This window comes from Molothrus ater, chromosome 37, assembly GCF_012460135.2.
Source record: "Molothrus ater isolate BHLD 08-10-18 breed brown headed cowbird chromosome 37, BPBGC_Mater_1.1, whole genome shotgun sequence".
Lineage (NCBI taxonomy): Eukaryota > Metazoa > Chordata > Aves > Passeriformes > Icteridae > Molothrus > Molothrus ater.
The window spans coordinates 75,731-96,926 of NC_071664.1; the positions used below are offsets into that span (position 1 = coordinate 75,731).

Below are 21,196 nucleotides of genomic sequence, written 5' to 3' on the forward strand. Positions count from 1 at the left end.
CCCTGCTCTGGCCTTCTTGCTGGAGGTGAGCCTGATGGCCAGCGCTGCCTGGCTGAGCTGCCTCCCCGCTCTCTGGCCTTTGTCTCCCGCTCCCTCCTGGCCATGGCAAGATGGCCCTGGCAGGAGGCTTTCCTTGGATTCCCTCAATCTGGCCTCTGACCGTGGCTCTGTTCCTCTCCCAGCTCGTCAAGCCCTCAGGGAAGATGAGAGCCCATCTTGCATCAGCATATGGATTCCCATGAAATTCCAAAGAAGATCTGCAGAACTTCCTTTGTCTCCTGCATCACCTGGAGCGGCCTCCCTCGGAGATTTCCAGTTCCCATCCAAGATGGGACCACCTGCAGGGCAGAAGGGACCAGCTGCAGCTCCAGGCACAGCTCTGGCTGCTCACAGCTGAGCCTGTGCCAAGCTCCAGCAGCTCTTGCCAGCTCCCTCCCTGTTGGCAGCTCCTTCCATGCCACCCTCAGGCCCTGCCCATGCCCTTTTTTACCTCCCAGCTGACCCCTTGGCTTTGCTTTTCCCTAATAAACTCTTTGGGTTTTTCACTTGACCCGCGTCTCTGTGGAGCTGAAGCGGCGCAAAACCTGAGCCCGGGGACACGCAGGGCCCTGCTGCCCTTCTCCTCCCCGCTGAGTTCCGTGCACAGACAGAGAGGAACAAGGGCAGCTCAGGCTGCAAATGTCCCTGTCCCGCTGCTCCAGTTGCACAGCAGCGTGGACTTCAAGGCCGTGCCCAGCACACTGAAGGGGAAAAGGAGCCTGTTTTTAGAAGAGCCAACTGGAGTGTGCTCTGAAGCCAGCTGTGAGGGATTCAAGTGCAAGCATCCAGCCAGGGCAAAGGAGCTTGCAATGCCGCAAGTTTCCGCCAAGAGCCTCCTGAAAGCACAGCAATGCTCTAGCCCTACACAGGGACAGGAAGAGGGCAGGAGCAGAGACCATGGTGGCCTAGCAGTGAGCTTTGTCTGTGCCTAAAAGCAAATCAAGCAGCAGCGGCAGCGGAGTGGTTGGGACTCGGGGGCGCCAGCGTCCCAGCGGCCGCAGCGCTGTCGGGCAGTGCCTGCACGCTGGGCGCGCTTCCGGCGGCTCTGCTCTCCCCACAAGCGAGGAATCAGGCAGCCCCTGCCTCAGATGCAGGCAGAAAGCCAAGCAAGTGAGACCAGAGGCAGGGGCCCCTTCCCACCACTGCGGGGCAAGGCTGCAAAAGAGCCGCTGTGTCTTCCTGCAGAGACCTGTGCTTGGGCTGTGCTGAGCCCAGAGCCGGCCAGCTTGTGCTGTGCTGTGGCAAGAGCGTTCTGGGCAGGCAGGCAGAAGTGCTGCGTGCACAGTGGGCAAGGGGCTGAGGAGAGCCTCCTGAGGGAACAGGGCTCCGCTCCCTGGCTGGCAACAGCCTGCTTTTGCTGCCGTCAGCGCGGGCAGGAGTTCTGGCACTCGAAGGGGCAGCGGGCACCTCTTGTTTCTAGGGGGCCCAGGGCTGCGCACCACAAGGGACATGAGGAAACAGACTCGGCAGAAGGAAGATGAGTGCCTGTGCTACAAGGTGCACGAGTAATTCAGCCTTGCCAGGCTTTCTTACGTGCATGTTGGTGTTGCCCGGGAAATGGAGGCACTTTGGAAGAGAGGGGCTTGCTTCTCAAGCCAAGTGCTTGCCCAGGAGCCCCCAGTGAGGTAGGTACAGCTGGCTCCCTTTGGCTCCTTGCGCTCCTTTCCATCCTTGAGGCCCCTTGCACTTGGCACAGGGGCGTGGCAAGGGAGAAGGCTGTGAAGAGCAGCTTTGGCATCTGCCTGGGCCTGCAGAGACCAAGGCAAGCACCAGTGGCAGGGTGTGTCCCCCCTCTTGGAGCACAGGACACAGGGGGATCATCTGTGTCCAGCCGAGACAGAGAGCTGTGATTTCAAAGGTCTTTATGCACACATGTCATGAGTTGACTATATGATACTTTTATCCCCAATTGTCTCATTCTGTTTATGCTGAATAACAAGTTTTGCACTTTTAAGACGTGCTTTAGAGATTGATGGGGGGGGAGAGAAGCGCACATGTTTTTTCTGTCACTGCACTCGCTCCTACACATTCCTGACTCTGTGCAGATGGACAGACAGCTGGACAGAGCTCTCTTTTGCTTTTAGTTAGTTTAGCTTGCTGAGGCAAAGAAGTTCCCTGGACTGTGGTTTTTTCCCTTTTATTTGAACCTCTTGAACCCTGCTCGGGACTGAACACCCAGGGGGAGTACTGGCATTTGCACCTCTGGCCCACTGGGCCAGGCCTGGCCCACGACATTTCCAGCACCGGAGGGACTGACCAGAGACTGAGTGAGCTCAGCTGCAACCCGGGGACGGGGTTTTCTCAATTTGTCATCTCTTTTGGAGCAACAAGGGTTTTTATTGTTTAATATTGTTTAGGTTTTATTGTTTAATAAACAGTTTTTTTCCACTTTTCTCCAAGGAGATAGTTTCTCCTGGACCGGCTGTGGGGAGGGGCTGATTGAATCTTCTTTCCTAGAGGAGCCCCTTTGGGATTCTCTCCCAAATTTGCTCTGAACCAGGACAAATCATCTATTGGCACCCAACACGTGGCTCCTCCACGTGGGGAACCTCCAAGGCATATGCCCAGGGAAAGAAGGATAACCAGGCTTAGAGGGGCCCTGCCTCTAGCCAGGTAGAGACTAGGGAAACCCATGTTTTTTGGACTGTGTGGATTCGTTGGCCTGGCACATCTGAACCACAAGAATACAAAGCTTTGGTTGACACTGGTGCGCAATGTACATTAATCCCATTGAGACATGTGGGGACAGGGTGTGTTTCTATTGCTGGTGTGACAGGGGGATCACAGGATTTTACTTTGGTGAAAGCTGAGGTGAGCCTGACTGGAAATGAGTGGAAGAAACATCCTATTGTGACTGGCCCAGAGGCCCATTTTAGGCATAGACTTCCTCCAAAGTGGGTATTTCAAGGACCCAAAGGGACTTAGATGGGCATTTGGAATAGCTGCTGTAGAGACACAGGGTGTCAAGCAGTTGAAGAGCTTGCCTGGACTGTCGCAAAACCCATCTGCAGTAGGACTCCTGAAGGTGGAAGAGCAACGAGTGCCAATTGCCACCTGAACAGTACACCGCCGACAGTACCGAACGAATCAAGATGCTGTGATCCCCATCCACAAAATGCTCCGTGAGCTGGAGAGCCAAGGGGTGGTCAGCAAAACCCACTCACCCTTCAACAGCCCCATTTGGCCTGTGTGTAAATCTGAAGGAGAATGGAGATTGACTGTGGACTGTGGTGCATTGAATGAAGTGACTCCACCGCTGAGCGCTGCTGTGCCGGACATGCTGGAACTCCAGGAAGAGCTGGAGTCCAAGGCAGCAGAGTGGTGTGCCACTATAGACATTGCCAATGCATTTTTCTCCATTCCTCTGGCAGCAGAATGCAGGTCTCAGTTTGCCTTCACATGGAGGGGAGTGCAGTACACCTGGAACCGACTGCCCCAGGGGTGGAAGCACAGCCCCATCATCTGCCATGGACTGATCCAGGCTGCACTGGAAAAGGGTGAGGCTCCAGAACACCTGCAGTACATCGATGACATCATTGTGTGTGGGAACATGGCAATGGAAGTGTTTGAGAAAGGAGAGAGGATCATCCAGATTCTGCTAGAAGCCAGCTTTGCCATCAAAATGAGCACAGTCAAGGAACCTGCCCGAGAGATCCAGTTCCTGGGAGTGAGGTGGCAAGATGGACGGCGTCAGATTCCCACTGAGGTCATCAACAAGATCACAGCAATGTCTCCACCAACCAGCAAGAAGGAAACACAAGCTTTCCTAGGTGCCATAGGCTTTTGGAGAATGCACATTCCGGAGTACAGCCAAATTGTGAGCCCTCTTTACCTGGTCACCCACAAAAAGAATGATTTACACTGGGGCCCTGAGCAGCAACAAGCTTTGGCCCAGATCAAGCAGGAGATCGCTCATGTGGTAGCCCTTGGGCCTGGTCAGGATGGGACCAGAGGTGAAGAACGTGCTCTACTCTGCAGCTGGGAACCATGGTTTGTCCTGGAGCCTTTGGCAGAAGGTGCCTGGGGAGACTTGAGGCCGACCACTGGGATTCTGGAGCTGAAGCTACAGAGGGTCCAAAGCCATCTACACTCCCACAGAGAAGGAAATCTTGGCTGCCTATGAAGGAGTCCAGGCTGCCTCAGAGGTGATTGGCATGGAAGCACAACTCCTCCTGGCACCCCGACTACCAGTGCTGGGGTGGATGTTTAAAGGAAAGGTTCCCACCACGCCACTGATGCCACATGGAGCAAATGGATTGCTCTCATCACACAGCGTGCCTGTATTGGAAACCTGAATCAGCCTGGGATTTTGGAGATAATTGCAAACTGGCTGGAAGGTGAAAACTTTGGTCTCACTGATGAAGAGGAACAAGAACCAGTGACACAGGCTGAAGAAGCTCCACCATTCAACCAATCACCAGCAGAGGAAACACGCTACGCTCTTTTCACTGATGGTTCCTGTCACATCATAGGGATGAACTGGATTTGGAAAGCAGCCATATGGAGCCCCACATGACAGGTTGCACAAGCTACCAAAGGAGAAGGTGGATCAAGTCAACTTGCTGAACTCAAAGTCATTCAACCGGCCCTAGATGTTGCTAAAAGAGAGAAGTGGCCAAAGCCCTACCTTTATACTGATTCATGGATAGTAGCCAATGCTCTGTGAGGTTGGCTGGAAAGGTGGAAAAAGGCCAACTGGCAGCGTAGAGGAAAACCAATCTGGGCCGCTGATGAATGGAAAGACATTGCCCCTTGGCTAGAGAAGCTACCTGTGAAAGTCCATCACGTAGACCCCCATGTCCCCAAGAGTCAGGCTTATGAGCCTGAAACAATGAGCAGGTAGACCAGGCTGCAAAGATGGGGGTGTCCAAGAAAGACCTAGATTGGGAACACAAGGGAGAGATATCCTTAGCTCAATGGGACCCATGATGCCTCAGGCCATCAGCGCAGAGACGCCACCTCTAAGAGACGAGGGGTGGATTTAAGCATGGACAGTGTTTCTCAGGTTATCCATGACTGTGAGACGTGTGCTGCCATCAAGCAGGCCAAGCCAGTGAAGCCCCTAAGGTATGGCAGGCGGTGGTTCAAATATAAATGTGGGGAGGCCTGGCAGATTGACTGCATCACACTGCCCCAGACATGCCAAGGCAAGCGCTACGTGCTGACCATGGTGGAAGCCACCACTGGATGGTTGGATACCTACCCCGTGCCTCATGCTGCTGCCTGGAACACCATCCTGGGCCTGGAAAAGCAAATCCTGTGGAAACATGGCACTCCTGAGAGAATTGAGTTGGACAATGGGACCCATTTCAAGAACAGCCTTACAAACACCCAGGCCAGAGAACATAGTATTGAATGGATAGATCATATCCCTTATCATGCACCAGCTGCCAAGAAAGTTGAACAGTAAAATGGACTATTTTAGACTACTGTGAAAAATGCGCATTTTATGACTGGCTTTTTGCAAATATTAAAATGAATATTATATGTGTTATGTTCAAAAGTTTTGCTATATTAATTTTCTTAAGTGGTGTGTTAAATATAGTTTTAGTTTATGACATAATAGAAACTATGATGTGTAATATGTAAGTGTCTATGTAAGACACTTTTTTAAAGAGAGGAATGAGGTACTTGCACCGAGATAGCAGCCACAGGACACCTAAACCTTTCAGAGAAAAAGAATTAATTGCTCCCTTATCAGAAGAAATTAACTTCTCCCTGCCTTGTTCAGCCCTGAAGACGCTGTCAGGATCCAGAGGAAGAAGTTGACACTGACCAGACAGAATCCTGTGCTTGAATGGATTTTATGCATGATGTATGAATATGCAACAGGCTGTTGCTTTTAAGGGTTAATCTTCTGTTAATGTGGGTCCTTTTTGGGGCTTATTTTGCCCAGAAAGAGGCACCTGAAATGTCCGTAACCCTTTGTTTTTATTGTCTTGTATTGTCCTAATCCAAATTGTCCCAATTTTTATTACTCTAATTATATTACTATTTTTATAACCATTTTATTACTATTAAACTTTTAAAAATTTTTTATGAGTGATTGGTGTTTTTAACAGACCCCATGGGAGGGACCCCCCACTGGACCAGGGAAGGAATTCTTGTCCCTGAGGCAGAAAGAGTGGCAGGAACTGACCATGACTCCCATCCCCTCTCCCTGCCCCGCTGGGCAGCACAGGGAGGGAGTCGGGAATAAAGTGAAGTCCGTGAAGGACAAAGAGGTCGGGAGAAGGTTCTTTTTCAGGGTTTATTTCACTCCTCGTTCTGCTGTTCTGATTCACTCAGTCCCAAATCCAATTCATTTTCCCACCTCGGGGCTGTTGTGCCTGTGATGGTGATCCCTGAGTGACCTCTCTCTCCCCTTATCTGCGGGGCACGGGGGAGCAGGGGGTGCAAGGGGCTATTGGTGCAAGATGAGGGGGGTCAGGGCAGTCTTAGTGCCAGGCATGGATGTGCAGGGGAAGAGGGGGTTCAGACCTGGATATGGTGGTAAAAGAAGGTCCCAGTACCAGGAATGGGGGATCAAGCAGTGTCTTAGGTTGGAAATGGGGGTGTGTATTCTATTCCTATCTGTTAGAGGTGGGGCAGTTATCTTCTGTTAACTGGGCAGGGTTTTGTACCTCTTCCACAACCAATGTTCCCCCTGGAAAATGTCTTCTGTTAACGAGCCATTGAGCCTCAATGCCTGACTGATGAACCTACATCATCCCACTGTGAGAAGCTCCGCCCCAAGGGAGGAGCCAAGCATTCCTAACTGGATATAATCTGCGATCTGGAAGACCACCATCAGCCTTTTCCTCTGGATTCCCAGAGGAGTATCCCTTTCCTGCTGCATTCCCAGAGGAAGACCAGGCCCATCTACAGCACCACTGGATCTTCAGAGAAAGACTACGCACTTCTACAGGATCACTGCTTCAACAGAACCACACCTGCCACTCCAGGAGGACTGCAGCCACCATTTCAATTGGGCTGCTATCAACACCCTGACCAACAGGGTGTCAGGTCGTATTCTGCCAGTGTTGTTTTGTATTACTGCGTTGTTTATTTTATTTTTTAAAATTTTCTTCCCTAATAAAGAGTTATTCCCCCTCCCATATCTTTGCTTGAGAGCCCCTTTATTTCAAAATTATAACAATTTGGAGGGAGAGGGTTTACATTTTCTATTTCAGGGAAGGCTCCTGCCTTCCTCAGCAGACACCTGTCTTTTCAAACCAAGATAAGTGGTCTCGTTGTCAGGGAACAGAGGGGACGGTGGGATCCCGGGCCTGGAAATTGAGTTCCAGGGGTGTCCTGTGGCACAGAAATAGTGAATCGGGGTTTCCTGTATGGGAAATGTGGGTTCAGGGAAATTTCCTCCCTGGAAATGGACATTCAGAGGGGTTGTAGTGCCCGCAAATGGAGGTTCAGAGAGGTGCTGATGCCCAGAAACAGGGGTTTAGGGATGTACTCGTGCCTGATAAGAAGTAACAGGGGATCCCAGCGCTGGCCAGGGGGGGCAGTGAGTCATAGTACCCAGGAATGGTGGTTCAGGGGGGTTCAGCGTGGTCCTGGGGCCAGATAAAGAACATGGGGGTCCTGGTGCTGGGGAAGGGGATTCAGGGAGGTCACAGTATGCAGGAATGGGGGTGGATGCTGCTCAAGTGCCCGGAAATGGAAGTTCAGGGGGTTCCCAGTGCCCGGAAATTGCGGTTCGGGGGATTCCGGCTGTCGAGGGTCCCCCTCACCGCCCCCCCCCCAAGCCCCCCAGGTGCGCCCCCAGCCCCAGCGCTGCAGCCAATCCGCTGCTCCGCTACGGCCCCGCCCCCAGAGCCGCCATTAACGCTGCTCTTTCCTGCCCGCCAATGGTATACCGAGGATTCTGTGACGTCACCGGTCTCCGGGCAGATCGCGGCGGCGCAGAGAGGGGAACGCGGAATCGAAGGTGCCCGAAGGAGCGCAGGGGGAGGGGACGGGGGAATTCCAGGGAATTCCCCGGGATCCCCCCTGGCATCTCCCGGGACCCTCCTCGGCCGTGCTGAACTCGCTGGACCTGCGCTCAAACTCTGCCTGGAGCCCGCTGGCGGAGCAGGACTGGGCGCTGGGACCCCGGTCCCTGATCCACAGTCTCCTTCTCTCTCTCCTCTGTTCTCTCCCTTTCCTCCAGGTGATCATAAATCCCAGAGCAGCTGCAGAGCCCCGTGCCCAGGCCGGGTTTCCCAGCAAAGGGAGGCCTGGGGCTGAGGTGCCCCGGGCTGGCCGGGAATGGGGCTCCGGGGGTCCCCGGGCTCACGGAAACGGGGGATCCAGGGGCTGCCAGAGGAGGAGAGCTGGGAAAAGGGGTGCAGGGGGTGTCGGTGCAGGATAAGGGGGTACAGGGGATCCCGCAGCTGGGCAAGGAGATGTGGGGGCGTCCCAGTGCCCAGGAATGGGGATTCAAGGAGGTCCCAGGGGGACTCCCCAAAGCCCCTCCCAGGGGGGAGCAGGAGCTGGGTCAGGACTCTAGGGAGAGAAAAGGTGGTGTCCCCAGCATGGGGGCACATGGGGGAGTCACAAGCGCTCCCCAGGGGGACAGGACCCCCAGGGGATCCCCCCTCACCTTCTCCCGTAGTGGAGGCCGAGCCCCAGCCAAGGCAGACAAAGCCCAACACGAAGCCCCCGAGCCCCGGCAGCACCTTGGGTGTGGGTGTGACAGGCTGGTCAGAGAGCGAGAAAACCAGGTAAGTTTTCTCACAGCTGACTTGTGAGACTTTTAGGGAGTTGTAGGGACACAATGATAGCTTGTTATTATAAACAACCTGCAGGTGGTGTTTTCCTACTCTCTGTTTTCCTGTTTTTCTCAAGGATTGTTTCTAAGAAAGGTGTTTTTGTTAATTAGCCAGTCAGGTGAAATGTATTGATTGATTGACCAATCTGGTCTGAATGTATCGGCACAGTCTATAAAAAGAGAGAATTTTCATATTAAAACTACTGCTGTGCAAAGCAGCCTTCTTGTGAGTCTGTGCCGCTTCCTTACTCAGCAGCGACACTTGGGGGGCGTCCAGCGGCAGCTCCGGGGCCGGGAGGGGCAGGATCCGGGAAACGGCGGTGGCTGCTGGGAAGGGACTGGCATGGACTGGGACAGGCTGGGATACACTGGGGTACACCGGGATACACTGGGATACAACGGGATACATCAGGATACACCAGGACTGGGACCCACTGGGAGCAGGATCAGGGCACACTGGGAACCAGCAGGACCAGAGCTTGGGCAACAGGGATCATAGTGGGACCAACTGGCATTGCCTGGTACTGACTGGGATCATACTGGTGGAAACTGGAACCTTACTGGGACACGTGGCTGTGACTATGAGTATGCTGAGGGCAACTGGCATATACTGGGAGTGTCTGTAACCAGACTTAGGGTGACTGGGAACGCACTGAGAGCGACTGGCAGTGACCGGGTCTACACTGGGAGCAACTGGGATTGACTGGGACCATGCTCAGAGAGATTGGGATCCCACTGGGATCATACTTGGAATGACTGGGTCTGTGCTGGTGGCAACTGAGGTCATAGTGGGATCATACTGGAAGTGACTAGGAGCAGGCTGAGGGCAACTGGGACCATATTGGGGCAACTGAGACATACAGGGAGTGACAGGAATCATGCTGGAGGTGACTGGGGTGACTGTGAGCAACTGGAATCATGCTGGAAGCTACTGGGAGTGAGTGGAGACACACTGGGGGAACTGGGATATACTGGGAGTGATGGGGAGTGACTGGGATCACAGGAACCATAAAGGAAGTTACTGGAGTAATACTGTGAGTAGCTGGGAGTGACTGGGACCATGCTGGGAGTGGCTGGAACTATACCAGGGGTGAATGGAAAGCCCAGGGACCATGCTGGGATCACACTGGGGTGACTGAGAGTGACCTGGGGACAACTGGCCCAGCTGGGGCTCAGGATTTTCTCCCGAGGGTTGCCCCAGGTCCTACAGAGCTGAGGGACAGGGGACAGCCAGGGAACAGGGCCTGGCCGAGGGACACTGAGCTCCAGCACTTTGGGCTGTTGCCCTTGGGCTCCCAGCAGAGGCCCAGGGGCAGAATCCCCTCCAGGAACCATTGTTTGCTTTAAGCTTTGCTCTGGAACATTCCCCAGGAGCCCCTGCAGTGGCTGCAGCCCGGCCGGGTGCCCGGGGCCACCAAAGCCACTCTGGCCACGCCCTCCTGCCCCAGGCAGGGCACAGAACAGCCAAGGAAAGGCTCGTGCTGGGCTCAGGGCAGGGACAGGGCACCCCCCTGGTGCTCCCACGGGCACAGCAGAGCCGGCCTGGGCAAAGGATTGGGATTGATGTCCCATGGAACCCCAGCAGGGATTAGGTCTCATTTCACTGCTCTCATTGGATTGGTCATCAATTCAAATCATTTCCCCATGGAATTCTCCACAGAGTGGCACTGAGTTGGGAGGGATCCACCCATGCAATTCTCACCTGAGTGGGATGAGAGTGAGATTTGGCCATGGAAATTCCATGGGAATTCCTGCATTCCAAGTCTCCCATTCCTGAATCCCACACTCCCTTAGGAATTCCCCTCCCACACCCACCTTTGTGCTCCAGAGCCTCCAACCATAGAGCTCCATTTGGGAGCTCTTCCCCACAGGTGTATCCCAGGTAATGCTTCATTCACTGCACCATGATGCCTTTGGATTCCCAGCACCTCTGGGTGATCCAGGTGGCACCGTCAGACACTGCAAAGCTCCCGGGTCCCAGCTGGAAGGAGATGAAATCCCACCCCTTATGGCCATACCAGTGGGATCCATGGATGCTCCATTGGACAGGAGGTCACAGCTGGAAACCACCTGCACTGTGTGGAGACCTGGGAACGAGGAGAGAACGGACCCATGGAGTCGTGTCCCAGTCCCACAGAGCCCCATGGAGCTCCCTGGATTACCATACCAGTCCCACAGGTCCCATCCCATTCCCAGAGATTCCCCCAGCCCCACAGATCCCAGCCCAGCCCCCGGCTCCCCCAACTCCCCCCATTCTGGTTGTACCGGCCCCGTCTCCAGGGCACTGTTGGCCACGTGCTGGTTCCTGTCCTTGAGCCAGCTCTGGCTATCCCAGTGTCCCAGCTCTGGCTATCCCAATATCCCAGCCCTGGCTATCCCAATATCCCAGGTGTGGCTATACCAATATCCCAGCTCTGGCTATCCCAATATTCCAGCCTGGGCTATCCCAATATCCCAGCTCTGGCTATCCCAATATCCCAGCTCTGGCTATCCCAATATCCCAGCCCTGCCTATCCCAGTATCCCAGCCCTGCCTATCCCAATATCCCAGTTCTGGCTATCCCAATATCCCAGCTCAGCTCTTGCCCCCATCCCCGCTGTCTGCGGCTCCATCCGGCCCCGCTCGCTGCCCCAGCGCTCCCAGGGGGTCCCGTCCACGTCCCCCACAATCAAGGACTGGGTGACCCCCGGGCCAGGCTCCGACAGCGCCACTTCCAGGCACTGCAGGGAGGGCAGAACTGGGGGGGACACGGAGATTTGGGGGAGCTGGGGTGGGTGAGAGATTTGGGATGCAGGGAACTCAACTGGTCAAGGAAAGGTGGGAGAGCTGGGAAGGAGGTTCAGGGGCTCAGAGTCAAAGAAAGGTGGGGCAAGGATTGGGAGAGGTGTGATGGTCTGTCCTGTGCCCAGGAAAGGGGGTGCCAGGGCTCCTCTGTGTGAGGAAAGGAGGGGCTGGGGCTGGGAAAGGCAGGATTGACAGCCCAGAGGTCCCAGGGCCAGGGAAAGGGTGGGCCTGGGGGCTGAAGAGGCGGGGGGCCAGGAAAAGGTTGTGTTGGTGCTGGATAAGGGGGTGCAGGGGGGATCTCAGTGCCAGGCAAAGGAGTAAAAGGGTGACTCCATTCTCAGGAATGGGGGACAGAGGGGTCTCAGGGTCAAGGAAATGGGAGGGCAGGGACATGGAGAGATAGAAAGGAGTTCCAGGGGGTCCTTGAGCCCAGGAAAAGGGAGTCCAGACTTTCCCAGAAAAGGGGGGTAACGGGGTGGGGACTCCCGGGATGTTTGTGAATGGGGAGTTCAGGGGGCCTCTGGTTTTGCAGAAAGTTGGGGCTGGGGGCTGAGAAAGGCAGGAAAGGGGGTCCAAGGTATTCCAGAGTGTCCCAGGGAAGTCTGGAGTCTGGGAGCCATGGGATGGTTGGGAAAATGTGACCAGGGAGTCCTGATGTCCGTAAATGGGGGATCCAGGGGGGTCCCTGTGCAGGAAAAGGGGAGCAGAGGGGTCCCTGTGCCGGGAATGGCGGTTCAGGGTCCCGGTGCTGGGGTCCCACTCCCCCTGACCCCCAGGAGCGCCCCCAGCCCCAGCTCTGGAGCCATCGCGCTGCTCCGGGCAGATCCCAGCGGCGCAGGGTGGGAGATGGGACAGTGCCCGAGGGAGGACTGGGGGGAACGGGGGGATCACTTCCAGTTGTCCCAAGTGGAGGCTCTGCAAATCCCAGTGAATCCCAGTCACCCCCAGTGTGTTCCCAGTCACCCCAGTATGCCTACAGACACTCCCAGCATATCCCAGTTGCCATGAACTCGTAGTCATTCCCAGGCACTCCCAGTTACCTCAGCGTGGCTCAGGTGACCCCAGTCACTCCCAGTATATCCCAGCTGTCACCAGCATGCATCCTATCATTCCCACTTCCTCCCAGTGTGTGCGCAGCTGGCTCCCAGCCTATGCTGGTAGCTCCCAGTAACCCCCAGTCAGGGTCCATTGACACCCACTATAGTCCCAGTATGGTTGTAGCCACTCCCAGCAGGATCCCAGTCACTTGCAGTCTAATCCCAGTCACTCCCATTATGCTGCCAGTGGCCCCCAGTGTGATCCCAGGTGCTCCCTGTCAATGCCAGCATGACCCCAGTAGCCTCCAGTACGATCCCCAGTCTCTCCCAGTAGATCCCAGTCACCCCCAGCATGCTCCCAGTCACTCCCACTTCCTTCCAGTTGCTTTCAGAATGATTCCACTTGCTCCCAGCCACTCCCAGTCAATCCCAGTAGGATTCCAGTCACCCTCAGTGGGATCCCAGTCTCACCCAGCATGGGCCCAGCTGTGCCCAATGTGCTTCCAGTCACCCCAGTATGCTTACAGACACTCCCAGTATATCCCAGTTGCCCTCAGCATATCCATAGTCATTCCCAAACACTCCTAGTGGCCCCAGGAAGCTGTTAGCTATCCCAGTATGATCCCAGTCATGCCCACAACATCCCAGTTACCTCTAGCATGCATCCAGTCCTTTCCAGTTACTCCAATTTGCTTGCAGCATGATCCCAGTTTCTCTCTGTTGCACCCAAGAGCCCAAAGTGTGATCTCAGTCACTCCCTTTCAACCCCAATATGATCCCAGTAAGCTCCAGTATGATCCTAGTCATGCACCAGCACTCCCAGTGTGGTCCCAGAATAATCCCAGTTGCTTCCAATCTCTCCCACTATGGTCCCATCTGCCCCCAGCTAGGGTAACCCAGTCAGTCCCAGTAAAATGCCATCTGCTCCCAGTGTGCTCCCAGTCACCCCCAGTAAGGGGGATGATGTGCATGGTGTATTCCCAGTCACTCTCAGGTACTCCCAGTATTAGTCCAGTCACTCCCAGTATGATCCAAGTATGACCCCAGTGTTCTCCCAGTCACTGCCAGTAGGAACCAGTTGGGCCCCACATGGTTCCAGTTGCTCTGTTTCACCCTCACTTTCATTCCAGTCACTCCCAGTCTCTCTCAGTGTACCCCAGTTCCTTCCAGCCTATTCCCAGTCACTCCCAGTTCCTTCCAGTATGATCCCATTTCCTCCCAACCTCTCCCAATCAGCCTCAGTGTAGTCACACTCACTGCCAGTATGATTCCCGTCACCTCCAGTATGATGTCAGTTAATCCCAGCATAAACCCAGTTGCTTCCAATCACCCCGAGCATGCAGTCAGTCACTCCCAGTTGCTCCCAGTATGATCCCAGTTGCTCACAGCTGCTCCCATTCTCAGAATCATCCCAGTCATTCCCAGTATATCCCATTTGCCCCCAACACGTCCTCAATTGCCCCTGCAGCCTCCTACTCCCTCCCAGTATGATCCCAGTACAGCCCAGTCCATCCCAGAGATGCCACTCCTGGCATCCCCCAGCCCTCTCTGTGTTCCCCCTTCCCAGATCGCCCGACAGGAGCCCCAGGGGCTGGCAGCCCCCAGCCAGGGTCCCCAGCAAGCCCCAGTGTGGATCTGCAGCCCCCAGTTTTCCCAGTTTGCCTCTCCTTCTCCCTGGGCCGGGTTTCCCCCGGCCCCAGCGGGTGGGAGCAGCCGAGAGCCCCGCGCTGCCCATCCCGACCTGTCCCGGCTCCATCCCCGCTCCTGCCGTGGGCTGCGGGACCGGGGCAGGAGGAATGGGATGGTGGAGCGGGGAGGGAGAAGCAGCGGGACCAGGGCTGGAGGGAACAGGAGAAGGAGAAGGAGGTGTGGAGGAGGAGGCGTGGAGGAGGAGTGGGAGGAAGAGCTGGGATAGAGGAGGAGGACCGGGAAGTGGAATTGGAGGGACCACACGCTCCAGCCCTTGCTGTGTCCGCAGCCCTCCCGGCCCCTGGGGCATTTCCCCCCCATATCTCAGGTGACCGCAGAGGGGGAGCTCACCCAAATATCCTGGGCGCTCCATGGGAGGGTATTTTTCTGGGGAGGGGGGGGGATTTTTGGAGCTCAAAGGACTCCAAAGCGAAGCCGCAAATGCCCACTGGGGAGATTTTGGGGGTGTCCCGGGGGGTTGTTTTTTTGCGGGGGAGGGCAGGAGAGGGGAGAACACTGGGACACCGAAGTGTGCAGCCCAGAGAGAGGAGACCGCCAGGATTCATCCCGGTGAGGGGAACACCCTGGTGAGGGGGAAGCCCTGGAGCTCCCCACAGCCTGGAGCAGAGTCAGGGGAAACGGGAGCGCTGGGACACCAAGAGCCCCGGAATTGCTAAGGGGGAGCCCAGAGAGGGGGAGCCGGGGAACCCCTGGGGGCTGTGGGGAAGCCCCAGCAGCACAGAGAAGGGGGAGCCCCAGAAGCCCAAGGTCAGAAGAGCAGAGAGGGGGGACCCTGGAGATTCCTGTGACAGCCTGGAGAGGGTGGGGACCCTGGAGAGGAGAACCCTCAATAGAGGCAGAATCCCCAGAAGTCCAAAGTGGAGAGACCAGAGAGGGGCAATTCATGGGGAGCTCTTTTTTGAAATAATCATGAGACATTCAAGTCTTGGAAGGCTTAGTGATGGCATTTCTGAGGGGTTTTGCAATTAAATTTTTGTGGTCTGGAGGGTTTTTTGGGCAGAATCTTGGTGGTCTGGAGATTTTTATGGACACAAAATGTCTGGTGACTTCTAGAGATGGGTTAGGGCAGGAGGAATGCCCAACAAAATGCTCTCATACCTTCTTTTTCTCTTGGAAATAGGATTTCTCATTTCCAGACCTCAGCCCAGTCTCTGGGCCCTGTCTCTGGGAACACCCGCTGGTGTCACCTCAAAACAGTGTCCCTGCTGCTTGTTGTCACCCTCTGGTCCATGTCCCCAGTGTCCCTGTGTCACCCCTGTCCTGGTGCCCACCGTGCCTGGCATCAACCCCTGGTCCATGTCCATCTTGTCTTATGTTGCAATGCAAGATGTAACCAGCAGTATGTATTTTATCACCATCTGTTGAAACCAGGTGGAGCAGTGTTCTTTATCACTTCCATGACCCATCCCCTCCTAACTCCAGGGCAGATATTCTCTATTAATGGGCAAGCTGTTAAAACCAGGTGGGGCAGTTTATTTTTATCTCTTCCACAACCCATCATCCCTCAAGGGAGATATTTTCTGTTAATGAGGCATTGAGCCCCATTGACAATCCTCCCTTTCAGGGAGATATTTTCTGTTAATGGGCCATTGAGCCTCACTGCATGGCTGATAAAATTACATTATCCCATTGTGAGATGCCCCACCCAGGGGGAGGAGCCAAGCATCCCTACCTGCTTATAATCAGAGATTTGGAGCACCACAGTCAGGCTTTTCCCACTGGATTCCCAGAGGAGCAGCTTTTCTTCTACACTAGATTCGCGAGGAAGACCAGACCTATCTACACCACCACTGGACCTCTGGAGGAAAACTACACCCTTCTGCAGGATCACTGCTTCAACAGAACCACCTCTGTCACACCAGGAGGACGGCAGCCACCATTTAATTGGAGTGCAACAAACACCCTGACTAACAGGGTGTCGGGTTGGATTCTGACTCTGTCAGTGTTTTTTTTTTTTGTACTACTGCATTTTTTATTTTATTTTTCCTAGCAAAGAACTGTTATTCCTATTTCCATATCTTTCCCTCAGAGCCCCTTAATTTCAAAATTACACTAATTTGGAGGGAGGGGGTTTACATTTTCAATTTTAAGGGACGCTCTGCCTTCCTTAGCAGACACCTGTCTTTTCAAGCCAAGAGAGGCAGCGGGACCATCAAACCCAATGCGCTCAGCCCTTGTTTTCCCCCAAACCAGGATTTCCCATTCGCAAACCTTGGCCCGATGCAGGAGGAGGAGGCTATAAGGAAGAGGAAGATGGCCCGGGAGCCCCAGGCAGGTGAGGAGGAAGTCAGTGCCCCTTTCCCCATCTCTCCTGCTCCATCTCCCAGCCCAGCACAGCCCCCGGCTACAGGACAACCCTGCTGCCAAAGCTGTCCTGCTGGGGACGCACTGGGGGGATCTCTTTGCCCTTCCCTGTGGCACAGGGCCAAATCCCATCCTCTCCTTGTCCTTCCTTCCCCAGACCAGGAGCTGAGGATGGAGATCAGGGAGGCTGAGTCACCACAGCAGAACCTTGGGTATGAGGCTGTTTTGAGCGGCTCCACAGTGCAGGAATCCAACGGGGACGGAAAGCCCTGGAGATCCTGCACGAGGAGGGGCTGCAAACGTAGCCCAGGGAGGTCAGAGGAGGAAAGACCCACCCTGGGACGGGATGGCGGCCAGAGCTCAGTGCTGGGTGTCTGCGAGCAGCTTTGCGATGGGGAGAAGCCCTACAGGTGTGGGAAATGTGGGAAGTGCTTCAGCCGAAGCTCAGCCCTGATCCGCCACCAAAGGATCCACACTGGACAAAGGCCCTATGAGTGTGGGGAGTGTGGGAAGAGCTGCAGAGACAACTTTGACCTGATCAACCACCAGAGGAGCCACACGGGGGAACGGCCCTATGAGTGTGGGCAATGTGGGAAGAGCTTTCAGAGAAGCTCCACTCTTCTGAAGCATCAGCGCACACACACAAATGAGAGGCCCTATGAGTGTCCCAAATGTGGGAAGAGGTTTCAGACAAGCTCCCATCTCCTCACACACGAGCGGGTTCACACAGATGAGAGGCCCTTCCGCTGCCCCGACTGCATGAAAGGCTTCAAATATAACCCCGACCTCATCAAGCACCGGCGCATCCACACTGGGGAGAGGCCCTACGAGTGTCCCGAGTGTGCGAAGAGATTCACCCAGAAGTCGAACCTGATTGTCCACAAGAGGACCCACACCGGCGAGAGGCCCTATGAGTGTGGGCAGTGTGGGAAGAGATTCAGCCAGAGCTCTGAACTGATGCTTCACCAGAGGATCCACACTGGGGAACGGCCTTACGAGTGTCCTGACTGTGGGAAGACCTACAGCCGGAGCCATCACCTGATGATCCACCAGAGGAGCCACACCGGGGAGCGGCCCTATGAGTGTGGGGAGTGTGGGAAGAGGTTTCAAAGCAGCTCAGATGTCCTCGTACATCAGCGGATTCACACGGATGAGAGGCCTTTCCGCTGCCCTGACTGCGGGAAGGGCTTCAAGCACAACTCCACCCTGGTCACCCACCAGCGCATCCACACAGGGGAGAGGCCCTACAAATGTCCCCAGTGTGGGAAGACCTTCAGCCAGAGGTCAGCCTTGACCCAACACGAATGGAGGCACCACTATGAAAGCTCTGTGAGTGCCCCAAGTGTGCCCCAAGTGTGCACGGCTACAGTTCCCCAAGTGTGCACTGCTACAGTTCCATACCCCATGGCAGTATTTGTGCTGCATGCTGCCCAGTGGGCAGAGCCCCAGTGATCTGTGGTGCTGGTAATCTGTGTTGGGAAGACACCTGGCTGGGGGCTCCACCTCTTAATGGCTCCATGTGGCCTTGATTATCTTTTCATTTCTCTCTGTCTTTTCAAAATACCACAAACCAGGATAAAAATACAAACATTGAACTAAGACAAGGATGGGGACATGTGGAGATCTTCCAGGGGATGTGGGGGCTGCTACGTTCCAGGGAGTTCAGGGTTCCTGGGTGGGACTTGGGCTTTGGGCACCCAAGGCTGAGTGACTTTGGCCGCACTGGGAAACGATGGCAGAGTTTCTTGGGCAGCTGATCAAGGCTCCCCTGCCCTGGAACTGTCCCCATGACTCCCTGTCCTGGCTCCCCACGTCCCCTGTCCACGATCCCCCTCTCCCTGCTGTCACTCCCCTTGCTCCCCACCCGTTCCCATGTCACTGCACTCCTTGTCCCGTCCTGCTCCATCCCAGTCTGGATCCCATTCCCAGTCTCATTCCCCGTCCTGGTCCAGTATTTGTCTGGTTGCCGTTCCCATATTCCCAGGCCCATACTCCCTATCCTGTTCCGTTCTCATATTCCCGGTCCCACTGCTGGTTGCACTTCCGTTCCCCTATTTCCATTTCTATGTTCCCAGTCCCATTCCTGGATTCCTGTTTGCGATCCCGGTCTCATCTTCCTAATCTCCATCTCATATTCTCTCTCCAGTTGGGGTTTCCATATTCCCTGTCCTGGTCCCATATTCCCATTTCCGCTCCCAGTCCCCATTCCCGCTCCCTGTCCCCTCTCTCCGGATGCCACTGCCATCATTCCGGCCCCCATGTGACGAGGGAAACACCGCCCTGCTCCCGTCCACCAATCCCAGTGCGCAATCGCTCCTGTATTTGCATAACCACGCCCTTCAGTTTGGCCGCGCCCAGTACTGGCTGCAGCCGCCTCCGGGCGCTGTTTGCTCCCAGTTCCCTCCCAGTGCTCCCAGTAAGAGTGGGACTGGCAGGGAAAGCACTCCCGATTCCTTCCCGCTGCTCTCAGGATCCCACCCAGTGTTCCCAGTATCACTCCCAGTGCCGCGCAGGCTGGGGCCGCTTTGGGAACCCCCCCCTAGGGCAGAGCGCAGCTGCATTTGGGTGTCGGCACTGCCCAGGCCGGGCTGGGAGCGGAGGAGTGGGATGAAGAGCAGGAACGGGAGGAATACGAGCAGCAGCAGCAGCAGCAGAACCAAGTGGTTCCCCTGCCCGCCTGCGCAGGCTGAATCTCCCCCGGCTCCGTCAGCATCACCCCCTCCAAAACCCACAGGTGAGCAGGATGGGGGAGCTTGCCCCAAATCCATTGGGGGGTCTCTGGGAGGGTTTTTTTGTGGGGCAGGGGATGTTTGGATCTTCCAGGACCCCAGAGCAGAGCCACAAATGCCCCCGGAGGGATCTTGATGGTCCACTTGGCAATTGCCTGGTACTGGTGGGCGCAGGCGCGATCTTGGGTTTGGGGATCCCGGGAGAGCCAAGGGGCAACTCAGAAGCTCCGAAGCGGAGAGAGCACAAAGGGGCGATCCTGGAGCTGGTGGACCTCCAGCAGCCTGGAGGGGTGGGGGAGGCTGGGCATGAGTGGATTCCGGGTCCTCCGAGGCTGAAAGGGGCACTGACTTCTCCAGATGCATATGGGCAGCGGGACCATCAAACCCAACGCGTTCAGCCCTTGTTTTCCCCCAAACCAGGATTTCCCATTCCAAAACCTTGGCCTGATGCAGGAGGAGGAGGCTGCGAGGAAGAGGAAGATGGCCCGGGAGGCCCAGGCAGGGGAGGAGGAAGTCAGTGCCCCTTTCCCCATCTCTGCTGCTCCATCTCCCAGCCCAGCACAGCCCCTGGCTGCAGGACAACCCTGCTGCCAAAGCTGTCCTGCTGGGGACGCACTGGGGGCATCTCCTTGACCTTCCCTGTAGCACGGAGGCAAATCCCATCCTCTCCTTGTCCTTCCTCCCCCAGACCAGGCGCTGAGCATGGAGAGCAGGGAGGAAAAATCCCCACAGCAGAACCTCGTGGATGAGGCTGTTTTGGGCAGCTCCACAGTACAGGAATCCAACGGGGAGGAAAAGTCGTGGAGAACCCGCAAGATGAGGGGCTGCAAACGCAGATCACAGGGATCTGAGGAGGAAAGACCCACCCTGGGCAGGGGAGGTGTCTGGAGCTCGGAGCTGGGGGTTGATGAGCACCTTCAGGATGGGGAGAAGCCCCACAAGTGCTCAGAATGTGGGAAGAGCTTCTCCCTGAGATCTTCCCTGATCCGCCATGTGAGAATCCACACCGGGGAACGGCCCTACGAGTGTGGGCAGTGTGGGAAGAGCTTCTTCGAGCACTCCATGCTGATTGTCCACCAGAGAATCCACACAGGGGAGAGGCCCTATGAGGCCCTGTGATAAATGCAGGAAGAGATTTCAGATCAGCTCCACTCTCGTCAGGCATCAGCGGATTCACACAGATGAGAGGCCCTTTCTCTGCCCCGAACGCGGGAAGAGATTCAACCGTAATTGCACCCTCATCAAACACTGTTGCATCCACACCAGGGAGAGGCCCTATGAGTGTCCTGAGTGTGGGAAGAGCTTCTCACAGAGCTCTCACTTGACCCAACACCAACGGAGCCAGCACTAAAGGCAGCCCTGCAAGTGCCCCGAGGGCAGGAAGAGCTTCCTGTGCTGCTCCAGCTCCATCCCTCACATGAGGATCCACCCTGGATGATCCCCAGTGACCCCTGGAGGGCAGAGCCCTGGTGATCCATGGTGCCGGTGATTCGTGTTGGGAAGACACCTGCCTGCGGGTTCCACGTTCTCCTGGCTCCCCATGGGCACCTGCACACATCCACAGCCCAACATCAGAAATCCCTTGTGGAGAGCAGATTGGTCAACTTCTGACTGCAGAAAAATCTCACCTTTTTCATCATCTAGTTGCATTGAGCAATACCGGATAGCCTTGCAGGTCTTCTCCAACATAAATCCATTGTTTTAGTTCTCCATGGCCCACAACCGTCTTTTAAAGCCAAATGAGGACAGACTGGGGCAAAATCCCTGATTTTGGAGACAGTGGGATGGAAACCCCTCCAAAAAAGGTTCTTCCCACCCACCCAAGCACATGGATACTCTGCTGGCAG

General features: G+C 55.5%; 1 protein-coding gene across 1 annotated transcript in view; it reads left to right on the plus strand.

Moving 5' to 3' along the window:
- LOC118700804 (zinc finger protein 271-like) overlaps positions 1–20,700 on the plus strand; it is a 67,666-nt gene extending 46,966 nt beyond the window's left edge. Inside the window, 3 exon segments of the mRNA XM_036405383.2 lie at positions 17,064–17,903; positions 20,324–20,459; positions 20,461–20,700. Of these exon segments, the coding sequence (XP_036261276.2) occupies positions 17,064–17,903; positions 20,324–20,459; positions 20,461–20,700 (1,216 nt within the window).
- Positions 20,701–21,196: the final 496 nt, after the last annotated feature.